The sequence below is a fragment of the Chlorocebus sabaeus genome, chromosome 22 (genome assembly GCF_047675955.1).
Source record: "Chlorocebus sabaeus isolate Y175 chromosome 22, mChlSab1.0.hap1, whole genome shotgun sequence".
NCBI lineage: Eukaryota > Metazoa > Chordata > Mammalia > Primates > Cercopithecidae > Chlorocebus > Chlorocebus sabaeus.
Window position 1 is genome coordinate 73,438,050 of NC_132925.1, and position 13,154 is coordinate 73,451,203.

The 13,154-nt window shown below is 37.5% G+C and overlaps 1 protein-coding gene across 6 annotated transcripts in view; it reads right to left on the minus strand.

Annotated features, from left to right (window-relative positions):
- SLC25A26 (solute carrier family 25 member 26) overlaps positions 1-13,154 on the minus strand; it is a 161,442-nt gene that overhangs the window by 13,103 nt on the left and 135,185 nt on the right. For all 6 annotated transcript variants that reach the window (XR_495282.3, XR_005242075.2, XM_007984917.3 and 3 more), the window contains one exon: positions 3,782-3,851. Coding sequence is in view for 4 of the 6 variants with exons in the window: in XM_007984917.3 (XP_007983108.1) it covers positions 3,782-3,851 (70 nt within the window). In the remaining 2 variants the exon portion in view is untranslated. The remainder of the gene's footprint in view (positions 1-3,781; positions 3,852-13,154) is intronic.

Genomic DNA, 13,154 nt, shown 5'->3' on the forward strand with positions numbered 1-13,154 from the left:
ACCAATTAAAAAGACCTAAAGGTTGATAAGGAACATCTAATAAATTTAGTTACTGCAAATCAAACTTATTTTGGCCATTAGCAAAGGTCTACCACTATTACTTTAGTGTGGATGCCTGCCAATATTCTCTTGGAGATTTAGGTTTCATGAAAGTAATATGAAGAAAAGTTAAGACAGAAACACGTATGCTGCAACAGGTCCTAACTTTACTACCAAGAGAGAAGCTGTATTTTATGTGTTACTAATAAATCAATTTGCCCGTCTTCAAATATCAAAGATTTCTCTGATTCGCGGATCTCACAATGCTTTTGTAAGGCTGTAAGGAGGATTTGTGAAGATAATAGAATAGAATAATGGTCATAACGGGGAAGGGCTGGGGGCCAGGACTTTCAGTTAAAATGTAGTTATTTTCTATGTTTTATTTAAGGGCATTTGTAAGCTACTGGTAATAGATACAGGGAACATTCTAACATATGACACAGGAAATAATCATTTGGTATAGCAATTACAGGCTGCTTTTGTGTTCAAAGCATCCGTCAAACAGTCTTCTACGGTCTCCACTGGAGTCAGGTTTCTACTGAATGTGAGGTAACTGCTGTCGAGGACAGGATTCAGGGGAAACTAAAATTTTAAGATAAAATTATATCTATTTCATTGGGGAACAAACGCAGATTCCCTAACCGCCCCTCCCCGCCATAAAGACAAAGTAGCCACCTTCCTACAGTAAGGCTGGAGCTGTCACCTCTGAGCAACGGCTGAGAATGTGGGGGCAGCAGGGGGCAAGTCCCCAGACCCGCCCCTGGGCACCCTTGCTGCCGTTCATTTCTCCTCCAGGCCCTACGTTGCTCCTGATTAGTCTGGGAGGGACAAGAGTACCACCACGCCCCTCTTATGCGTGCCCTCCAGTGAAGTAGACAGATGTGGAGGACTTCCACATCAACAAGAAGGAAAGTGGTTTTTGTTTGTATTTTAATAGAGATTGTGTCAGGCCTTCTCATGTGTTACCCAAATAATCCCTCACCCTATTCTAGAATTTCTAACCCATGGAGAGACTGCAATCAATCTCCTTCCCCGCCTCTTTCTCCCCCACCCCCTTTTCTCCTAGAGAATGTACAGAGGTGTTTATTATGAGAAACTGATCAAAATATACGAGAGCACCAAATATCACTATAGTAGCAAATGTCATACTTCGGCTGCATTATGGTTTATGTTTAGAAGTTCACTTGAAGCAAGGAAGTTGGCAAAGTCCTTTTTTTCCCCTAGTTTCACCCCTGACCAGAAGCCAAGGGAATTTCTGTGCATGACAAGCCATCAACACCTCCAATCTCATGGGACATTTTTGGATATTTGTGCCAAGTAGTTTATAAAACAAGCATGAGCAAGAAAGAGTGCCAAGGATGGCACACAGAATGGTTCATCTGCAATGATTTAGCCAATTTAAACTTGGAAAAGCACATGGGGATGAGAAATCTGATTTCTGATTTGAGGGCAAGTTTTATCACTGCCTTTATGGCCATGTAAGGGTAAAGTCTGCAAGTGCGGTATGTAAGTATTTTAAAGGGACTTCACAAGACATCATTCATTTCTATATTCTTTAAGGCACCATGTTGCAACTCTTACAGAATCTCGCTTTTTCATAAATTGGAATATTTTCAAGTGATGTTTATCCTTCAGAAATGCTTTAAAATAGTAACCCTGTTCCTCTGGATCAACATTTGTACCAAATAAAATTTCAAAACAGTAAGAGATATAAATAAGAAATATATTTATCTTTTGCTAAATATATGTGGATCTACTAACAACGGATTTTTTGCAGGCCTTGGACAAACTCCTTCACTTATCAGAACTTCATCAGAAAAAAAAAATAAGATGCTTGTATTGGAGGCATTTTAAAATGTATGAGCTATTAGAGGAGACTGTTCTGTACAGTAACTTCACTGATATGACATTCCTTCACTCAATCAAGAAGGTGAATTACTGTGAAAGTAGGTTTTCATTTTCTGGACGTTGGTTGTTCTTACTGAAATAGTAGTAATTCCCTATATCGACTCGGTTTTGCAGAGTACAGAGTACTAACCATACATTATCTCAAGCCCTGAAGTAATCCCCTAAGGTAGGAATTGTTGCTTCTACATTACAGGTAAGGAAACTGGCACTCAGGAGGGCCCCAAAGTCTCATTCCTGAGTTGGGGACCAAAAAGAGACTTGACAATCCTGTAAGTCACACAGCTCAGCCTGTGCTAGATGTATAGCTGTGGGCACCTCGCTCCCTTTTCTCCACACCCCAGCATCACAGCACCGGCTGTGCTGCCACACTCCCCAGGCGAGTCACCTTAACTGAAAGGGCCTGGATGGTAGGATCCTACCACAAAGATGGAGGATGTCTGATAGGAAGTTCCCTTCTCTCCCTCCTTCTGACAATATAAGTCCTTAGCATCTATTACAGAGTATTACTCCAAAAAGGAAACTGTAATTAATGCAAATTTCCTTAATAGTAACAATGTCTCTGCAAGCAAATCTTTGAATTGGGTATTTAAGGAATAGGACGAGAGAATTATGTTCTTCTTATTTCAACACATGGAAGTTTTATAGTATTGCTAACTTTAAAAAGTAGCTTTACTTATCCAGGATGACTAAATTTCCATTATGTGCTCACTTTGTCCCCAGGGCCCAGGAGAGTGTCTACAAAAATGCACATCCCTCTTAGGGACTGGGGAATAATGACTCCTGACCTCTGGAAAATGAATCAAGACCACCTATTATTTAACACAGCTAATGACTATGTGTCATGTGGAAACAATCATCATCATAATCAATCTAGATTGGTTTCATGTCTAGAGGCAAAATTCTTATTGTTGATTACCAATTCTACAAGTCAAATGAGTCTATTAATAAAGAGTCCTATAAAATGAACGTTTTCTGTTTTCCCAATCACGACAACAACAACAAAAAAACAATGACTATTAAACAAACTGGAAAATAATTATTTTCCAATGAAGTTAACACCCTAAACCTCCCCTACTGGCTTCACATCTCAACTAAAAGTTTCCTTTTCTGGCAAATTTCCATTTTATTTCAACTATAATTCTAATTTAACTTTGTAACAACAAAATATACTTCTCTCTTAGGTTTTTAAATGTGTCACTTACTAAGCTCTTTAAAGCATTTGAGTTCTCATTAAAGCCTCACTGGAAAATTCCTATGACTTAGTGATGGATAACATGATATTGCATATTGTCACCTCGCTCTTGCTTTAATGTCTCGAAAATGCCCAGATGTGTAGATTTCCATACTTCCTACACAGAACAGTTTAGCCTTCAGTAAGTTATGGAGGAGCCTCTGCTCTCCTGACACTACTTAATCTACAGTGCTGTCAAACATGTCACACCAACCGTGAATCACTGCCTTCTGCAGAAATCGCTTAAACCCCCTAAGCACTGCCCAAGGCAGACAGCTGCATGGTAAGCCCTGCACCCACAGCAAGTCTCTTCCCACAGAGGACTTTCTAAATCATCTTTAAGATCATTCCAGGGCCTGAATGAAGGCTTTAATAAAGATAAAAAGAAAAAGAAAAATTTGTCAAAAACAAATTGGTTGTCTTTCAGGCAGACACCTTTTTAGCAGTTTTTTCCCCCCTCTAGGACACGTTCTTTTCTCAACCAGTGGAGCACTCTTCATCTAAACAACCTGGAATTTTTAAAGAATGTTGTTTTTGCACAGTTAATATTTTCACATTTTTCCCCCTCTTAGGTCTTTCCCAGTATAATATAATCCTTTGCACCTGCAAAAGCTCCACAGACTGCTGACTGCCAAGAATCCACCACATGATCCTGCCTCCAGGACCAGAGGGCCTGTGTTTAAGGAGAAAGAAAAATACAAGTTATTAAATATTTGAATTTATCGGAACCTCCTGTGGGTTAGCTCTGGGGATGGGAACTTAAATGAGAAGCTATTTTGGTGGCATTCTTTACTGATGACATAAGTGACTTTCCCAAAGACTTAACTGCATTCTAAAATAAGTCAAAGAAATGAGAGTGACAGCTACAGTAGGGTGCTCAAAGGAAACAATTTTCAGAGTATACATATGTGTGTGTGCGCACACAAAACTTCATCGCCACAATTGAGATAGTGAACTTACTCATGACCCACACGTTTTCTTGTCTCCCTATGTAACCCCTCCTTCCTGTCCTTCCTCACTACCCCCCAATCTGATCTGTCATTCGATTAGTATGCCTTTCCCAGAATATCATTGTAATCACATATTTTTAAAATCCAACTTCTTTTATTCAGAATTATTTTGTGATTCACCCATGTCATGCAGATATCAACAGTTGACTTCTTCTTCATTAGTAATATTCCGTTGTATGTATATATCGTGATTTACGCGTTTACCTGTTGATGGACATCTGGGATTTTTTCCGTTTGGGGCTATTACAAATAAAGCCACCATGAACATTTGTATACAGGTTTTTATATGTACACATGCTTTCATTTCTCTTGGGGAAATACCTAGTGGTGAAATCGCTAGATCACATGGGAGTTATGTTTAACTTTTTAAGGACTGCCAAACTTGTTTTCCAAAGCAATCGTACCATTTGACATTCCCATGAGTTCCGGTTTCTCCACATCTTCCTAATACTTGTTATCATCACCACTTTAACATTTTAACCATTCTACTAAGTGTGTTGTAGTATTTCTTTCTTTCTATGCTTTTTTTTTTTTTTTTTTTTTGGAGACACAGACTCACTCTGTCACCCAGGCTGGAGTGCTGGAGTACAGTGGTACAATCTCAGCTCACTGCAAACTCCAACTCCTGGGTTCATGTGATGCCCCTGCCTCAGCCTCCTGAGTAGCTGGGACTACAGGCGCCCGCCAACATGCCCAGCTAATTTTTGTATTTTTAGTAGAGACAGGGTTTCACCATGTTGCCCAGGCTGGTGTCAAACTCCTGACCTCAAGTGATCCACCCGCCTCAGCCTCCCAAAGTGCTGGGATTACAGGTGTGAGCCACTGCGCCTGGCCTTCATTGTGGTTTTAATTTGTATTTCCCTAATGATGCTGAGCTGCTTTTCATGTACTTATTTGCCATCCACAACATACTGTCTTTGGTGAAGTGTCTGTTCAAATGTGTTGCACATTTGTACTGGGTTACTATATCTCAATGACTGAATTTTAAGAGTTCTTTACATATTCTAGACGTAGCTCATTTACAGATGTTTTCTTCTAGTCTTGTCTTTTCATTCTTTAAACAGTATCTTTCATCATTCTTTTAACAGTGTCTTTCAAGGAAGTTTTTAATTTTGATGAAGTTCAAATTATCCTTTTACAGATCTTGCTTTTGGTGTCACATCTAAGAAATCTTTGCCTAACTCAAAGTCACAAAGAGTTTTTGATCCTGTGTTTTCTTCTAGAAATTTTATGCTTTCAGGTTTTACATTTATATCCATCATACAATATGTAGATTGAAGTTATTTGGTTTTCACATGTGGATATTCAGTTGTTCCAGTGACTGGGAAAGATAGTAATTTCTCCAGTGAACTGCCCTCTTGCTTTTGTCAAAAATCAATTGTCTACATCTGTGTGGGTCTATTTCTGAACGCTCTATTGTGTTCTCCTCTATAGGCCTATCTTGATATCAATCCCATACTTTCTTCACTATTGTAACTTTATAATGAATCTTGAAATCAGGTAGTATTTGTTTTTCAAATTCTTTTTCAAAGTTCTTCTACCTATTCTAAGTATTTTGCATTTCCATATGAATTTTGCAATCTGATTATCGATTCCTATGAAATAACCTGCTGAGACTGTGATTGAGATGCACCAAATCCATGGATTATTCTGGAGAGAACCAGCTGTTAATGTTGAGGGGTTTTCTTCTCATAGGCATGACATTCCTCTTCATTTAACTAAGGCCTTCTTTACATTCTCTCCACACTGTCTTATAGTTTTCAGTATACAGGTTTTGCACTGGTTTTGTCAAATTTATCCTTAAGTATTTCACGTTTTGGTGCTACTGCAAATCATACTTTTTTAAAATTTCAATCTCTGATTGTTCATTGCTAATATGCAGAAACTGATTATCAATACAATTGATTTTTGTACACTGATCTTGTATTCTGCAGCCTTGCTAAAGTTACCAACCTCATAGCTTTTTTTATAGAGCTCATCAAATTTTCAACATAGATGACCATATCATCTGTGAATAAAGAGAGCTGTACTTTTTCCTCTCCAATTAAGGTAACTTTTCTTGTTTATTTTCATTTTTGCCTTACTGAATTGAGTAGGACCTTCAGCATAATAGTATGCATTGCAATAGTGACCACAAATATTAACAAAAAAGACCTCTTGAATATACTAATTCAAATAGTTAGAAAAGTATAATGACTTTCTGAGAGTGGTGTGACATTTTTAGGGATAATCAAATACACAGCAACTAAAAGAAGAACAGCAAAGTTCGTTTTAATTTCCTACTCTGAATACTTCCTCACTGACAACTATCTCTGGAAGGTTGTGAAGGTCACTGAGGGGAGGAAGAACATGCCATGGAAATGAATCATAGGTACTGTTTACTCAGTCAACTTTCACAACTTTTCTTAAGTCAGACAGCTACTATGTTAACTATCTAACAAATTAAACATGTGACAGTGTGTGGTTTGAGGACCAACATTTCCCTCTATCCATACTAACATGAATGATTCTCTGAAAGTGTATTAATTCAATTTACTGCACTGAGAGTGCAGCTCTCAAATAGATATCTGTCATCTTACTTGTGAAAAAAGATAAGCTAAAAAAGAAAAGATTTATTAGAAACAGGTTTCTAAAGAAAATATTGCCATTAAACTGAGTATGTGGTATATTTTCAGAAAATGCTCTGTTTGCAAATAAATCTGTATGCTTTAATAGAAAGCAGTATTTTCTCCAGAGCTCCTATAAGCATTGCAGAAAGAGTAAGAAACAAGAGAGTGGAATCGCTTTTTCTTTACTTTTAAGGTGGCAAAGGGTGTATTTTATCAGGTTAATGCCAGTTTTAACACCAACACTTACTTCACCAACTTATTAGAAAAGCAATGCAAAATATAAACTAGATTTCTGTTGATGACTAAAGGTCACCTTCAGTTAATCTACTGACAGTTTTAAAGGTTCCAAAGAGTAGAAGGCTACTCCAGATAGACTTGAAATACTGGTAATAATGCTGAGTTTATAAGCAAAAGTAAGTAACAACAAGATGTGAATGTGATAAGAAATCAAAAATGTTACGCAAGTCATAAATTCAACAAGTATTTACTAGGTGTCAGGTATTATAGTCAAGGAGAGAAAAAGTAACAGTCCCTAGGTTTAATATTCGAGGAAGGTATGGTGGGGGCAGAAGAGGATTATAAAAGAGAGAGGTGAGGTGACAGAGAAAGCTTCACAGAGGCACCTGTCATAATCTAGGGAGAAAAAAAATTGGTTGCCAGGGGGAAAAAAAGCCACAATCAAAATAGACTCAGATGGCCGAAGACAACATTTAAAAATAGAATCTCCACAGATAACTGTAACTTTCCACTATCACCTGGCCAGAATAATGAGCTTACAAAAAACACATAAAGAAATAATTTGGTATTTGAAATGGATACTAATAAATACCTTAAAACAAACAAAACATCTCTAGAAGACTCAAAAATGTAAAGCGAGAAACTTCAGTGGCAAACACAAAGCATGACATAAAGAACGACTGTAACAGCAACCACAATACACACTTCCACAGAAGATACAGAACTTCCCATGTTCCAGGTGTGAAGCGCTTTACATACATCAACTCATGTAATTCTCTCCACAATCTCCTGAGGTATATGTAATTCTTATTATCTTGTCATTTTATAGACAAAAACATTGTGGCTCACGCCTGTAATTCTAGCACTTTGGGAGGCCACGATGGGAGGATCACTTGAGGCCAGGAGTTTGAGATGAGCCTGGTTAACATAGTGAGATCCCATCTCTAAGGAAAAAATTGTTTAAAGATGAGGCTCAAAGATGTTAAGTAACTCAAAGATTAAACAGTGAGTAGGAAACCTGGGATCTGGATGGGACACTCTGGTGTGGTTTGGATCACATGGGTTTGGATCTATAGGATATTGTTGTCCAGGTAACACACAGATAAGCATTCATGAGACACTTTACTTCCACACACAAATCACAATTTCTACTGGAAGGATTAAAATATCCAAGTGAATGAACAAAGTATATAAATGTCTGAAACAACTTGCTTAAATGAGTTTGTAATGATTTTTCTAATTGAGGAACTGTCTGAATACAGAACTTCAGAAATGTAATACTGAGACCAGTGTAAAAAGGTGAGTGTTATTTACAAATTATTCATTTGAGTGCAACCTTAAATTCGTAAAACAACAATCATCAGAACCTGACTGCTAAAAAATACTATACAAAAATTATGAAAATATTTTGAAATTACGTATTTGCTCATCTATTTGGAGGGACAACAGGATTGTAATAAACAAAATACTCTAGCTGGAAGACATTACTCACAGGAAGACTCCATATTGATTCTGACATTCACATAATTTTAGACTGGAATGTGGAATAAAAATGTAGTGTAGGTAACAATATAAATGATTACTATTGACAATATTGGTTGGGATTTACTGACTACCTACAATGCTCTAGGCACTATGCTAAAGATTTTACATGTATAATCTCATTCACTGTTGAGAAGTGTATTAGTCTCCACAAAAACAGGTGAGGGGCAAGTGCTAGGAGATTTTAAGTAACTTGCCTAAGGTCACATAGATAGTAAGTGGGAAAACTGAGGCTGGTTCGTTCTGCAAATAGCATTATGTTTCCTCACTATCACATATCACACTGAGTAGTTAGACTCAATTTCTAGTCAAACTACATCATAATACACCTGTTACTAAATACTTTGAAGTTAATAAAATGAATTTAAATAATGTAGGTTTATAAAAGTTTTTTTTAAAGAACGTGCCAAAATTTTTTTAAATTTCCATGATTTCTCAACCTAAATAAGTCATTTCATTGCCACAGAGGTCTAATGATTATTTCTGTCAAGGCAGATAAATAATTAGGGGAGGAGGAGAGGGGCACTAAGGGGCCCAAATGTGAAGAAGCAGTAATGTAGGCTCAACCCATGGTGGAGGTTGTATACCAAAATAACAATAAGAAATTTAAAAAGCAAGGAGGCACATTTTCCCTGATGTTTGCTTATTTATCCCAATTCAATCTCCCACTTCCTTTTTCTGTTCAAATGTAAGTAACTTAAGAGACTGAATCTTGTTCTGTTACCCAGGCTGGAGTGCAGTTAAGTGATCACAGCTCACTGCAGCCTCCAACTTCTGCACTCAAGCGATCCTCCCGCCTCAGCCTCCTGAGAAATTAGGACTCTGGGCAAGTGCCACCATGCCCGGCTAATTTATTTTATTTTCTTGAGGCAGCGTCTTGCTATGTTTGCCCAGGTTGGTCTTGAACTCCTGGTCTAAAGTGATCCTCCCACCCCAGCCTCCCAAGTAGCTGGAATTACAGTACAAATAAAATTTTCACATGAATCTATGGTTACATTAATGAGAAATATCAAGTTTAAGTAATGAGAACAGAAGTCAAAAATGTTCTTAGTTTCACTTCGGTAATTTTTCTTAAGTAAAGCTACCTTAATAGAGGCTGATTATAAACCATTTCTAATAGGTTGTATGACACTTTTATTTTGAAATAATTTTAGATTTACAGAAGAGTTACAAAAATAGGAGCAGTCCACCGAGTGCTGCAGCTCGTGCCTATAATCCCAGCACTTCGGGAGTCCGAGGTGGGAGGATCACTTGAGCCCAGGAGTTTGAGACCAGCCTGAGCAACACAGAGAGACCCTGTCTCTACAAAAAAATGTAAAAATTAGCCAGATGTGGTGGCACACGCCTGAGTCCCAGCTACTAAGGAGGCTGAGGTAGGATTGCTTGAGCCTGGGAGGTTGAAGCTGCAGTTATCGGCGATCACACCACTGCACTCTAGTCTGGGCAGAAGAGCAAGACCCTATCTCAAAAAATAATAATAATATAGTTCCCACATATCCTTCACCTAGCTTCCACAGTATAATTATCAAAGCACAAGACTGAGATTGGTACAATACTATTAACTAAGCTACAGACCCTAGTTGAGTTTCACCATAATAACTATTGTATAAAAGTAAGCAACTTTCAAACATCAGCTGGACTTTTTAAATTAACAATATTTGTATTATTCATTAGGATACTCAGTGATATCACTACAAAAACAATAAGGTTGCAATTTCCCAAGTGATTCTTCACTTAATGCTAAAGGCCTGTCAAAGGAAGAAAAGCATGAAGTAGTTTGGCTCCCTGACCCCCACCCCAAGATAATAACTATTAGCACCAGTAGTCATAGGCCAGAAAGCAAACACCAGGCACAATACTATGAAGTGGCTGGGAGTCCAACCCCAGACCAGGTGTCTTCTATTTAAAGTATAGCATGAAGAGAAGGCTTTGTTTTTCACTTTTAAAAGACCCACCCAAATAAGCACTATTGTCTTATGAATAACAAATTGAAAATAAGTGTGTTGGCTCTAGTGAACAAAAACTTACAACTTAGGACTTCTTTAGCTGCTCTATTCAAAAGCAGTTATATCGCTTCCAACCTTACAAGATGATGATATTTTACTACATGCTTTTTATGTATGTAGTAAACCCATTGACAACATGCATTTTATGCATGTAGCAAAATAGGTATGTGCACAGAATCATCTACTCAATTCCAAAATTAGCAACATCAGATGACAAAATTTAAGACAATGGAAAGGAAAATGCTTAGTTTTTTCAAACCTAGGCTTGCTCTGGATATTATCCTCTGGGTAGGTCGAACTGCTGTGAGTTTACCACCAGAAGTTTATAACAGATTAAAGACAGCAGACAATGATTTTCGTGCAAATACTTTCCATACTGTTGTTGATCAAGCTATTGTGCAGCTTTTGCACATATATTTTTAAAAACAAAGCAACAGCTGCCTATCATTTTATCATTCAATCAGATGAACCATCTCTCTGTGAAGTACTCTCATACTACTATGGCTACAAAAGAGATTTCTAAAAGCAAGTTGTGAAACTGAAAACAATATCAAACATAATGGGAACCACAATTCGGCTTTCATTCCGCCACACCGTAGCTCTTGCATACAAACTAGTGGCTAAAAGGCTAAAATAAATTTTTCATATAGCACTACTTTTCATAATTAAAAATGGATATACCTAACAGATAATTAGGAATCCCTTACAGTATACAGGCTGATTTGGGTTATAATGGCAGCTAGACTGAAACTGTTCTGGGATGTGCAAGCAGCATCATTTTTATATGCGTTGATCTGTACTTTGTTTTTGGCAATAATATATGTTGGCTAGTTGAGATATTTAGATATTTGCATTCTAGATAAGTTAGTAAAGATAATAAGAATTTATAAGAAAATCTTGAACTAATGATTGTGCTGGTAATTATAGGCAAAGACACTGATTATTCTTAAGTAAAAGCAAGATGGACTAAAATGCTCAGTTTGCTTACTACTATTTAGGTTTTAGAATTTATACAGTAATATTTTTGGATATGTGTGGGTCAGACTTTAGATATATGGGGGATATTTATTCTGACTGGGGATTCTCTGAGCTTTCTATTTGTGGTTCTTATTAGTTGTATTAGTCCATTTTCACACTGCTGATGAAGACATACTCAAGACTGGGCAATGTACAAAAGAAAGAGGTTTAATTGGACTTACAGTTCCACGTGGCTGGGAAGCCTCACAATCATGGCAGAAGGCAAGGAGGAGCAAGTCGCGTCTTACGTGGATGGCGGCAGGCAGAGAGAGAGCTTGTACAGGCAAACTCTTGTTTTTTAAAGCTATCAAATCTTATAAGACTCATTCACTGCCATGAGAACAGTGCAGGAAAGACTTGCCCCTGTAATTCAATCCCCTCCCACTGCATCCAACACATGGGAATTGTGGGAGTTACCATTGAAGATGCGATTTGGGTGGGGACACAGCCAAACCTTATCATTAGTCTTGGGTAGGGTAAAACCTGTTGACAACATCTAAATATATCACTGAGTAATAGTCACAATAAAACAATTTGATGCTCATGACATTGAGTCACCAAGAAAAGGTGTGATTATTTTTAATAATTTTGCCTGCAAAAGAACACTTGGTTTGCTGTGTTTAAGTATGGGATAATCTTTTTAAAAAGATTTTTTTATCAAAAATGGTTAACATGAAAGAGCTGAAGGACTTACACTGACAAGCCCTATTTATTGGAAACAGATATACTCACAAGCCTTTATCCTAAAAAGCACCAGAAAAATATTTTAAAAGAAAGTAGTCACTGGTTTTTTTCATTGCCCTTTAAAAGCTCTCTCATCTCACCTTTGATTCTAAGGGAGAGGGACGTCATTACCTTCATCTCTGGAGTCCCCACAGGGCCCTGCACAGTTCCTTACATAAAGAAGGCAGGTAAATGTTTGGTACCTACATGAATACCTACCATGTAAGTTGTATTTCACCATTTTACCCTTGTGTAAGGAACAGGAGAAAACATGAATGGGCCAAACATCACAATCCCAAATTTCATTCTTGGTTCAATAAATAACCCTATAAATCAGGAATGGCATTTACTGGACTGGACAAGGCTTTCTGATGAGTTGTGCAAAGATGGTTTCCCAAGTTTATTTAGGCTCACTTGGAATGAAAGCTACGATCAACTGGTAAAGCCTACTGGGGCAGAGCAAGACCTAGAGGCAGCACATGCAATATCATACCGCATATTTAAAGCAGACACACTAAACAAACCTCCGAAATGCTCACAAATAACAAGTAAGCAGGTCTCAAGAACAAATACAAACAGCTAATACTCTCTTTTCTTCCCCCCATTTGTTAAAGGAGGTTACACGTAAATGTATAAATGAGTCCCTTGAAAATCATACACTGTCAAGGTCTTCTATTTCCAAAGGAATGAGGAATCATTATAGGCATTTTAAGTGCTTCTAAATATATATTTAGGTTTGATAATCTGATTAAATTCAAGTGTGGAAAATTCTCTTTTCTCACATTTTGTCTCAGCAAAAAAAAGTTGATATGACTCATCCCAAGAACCTTTA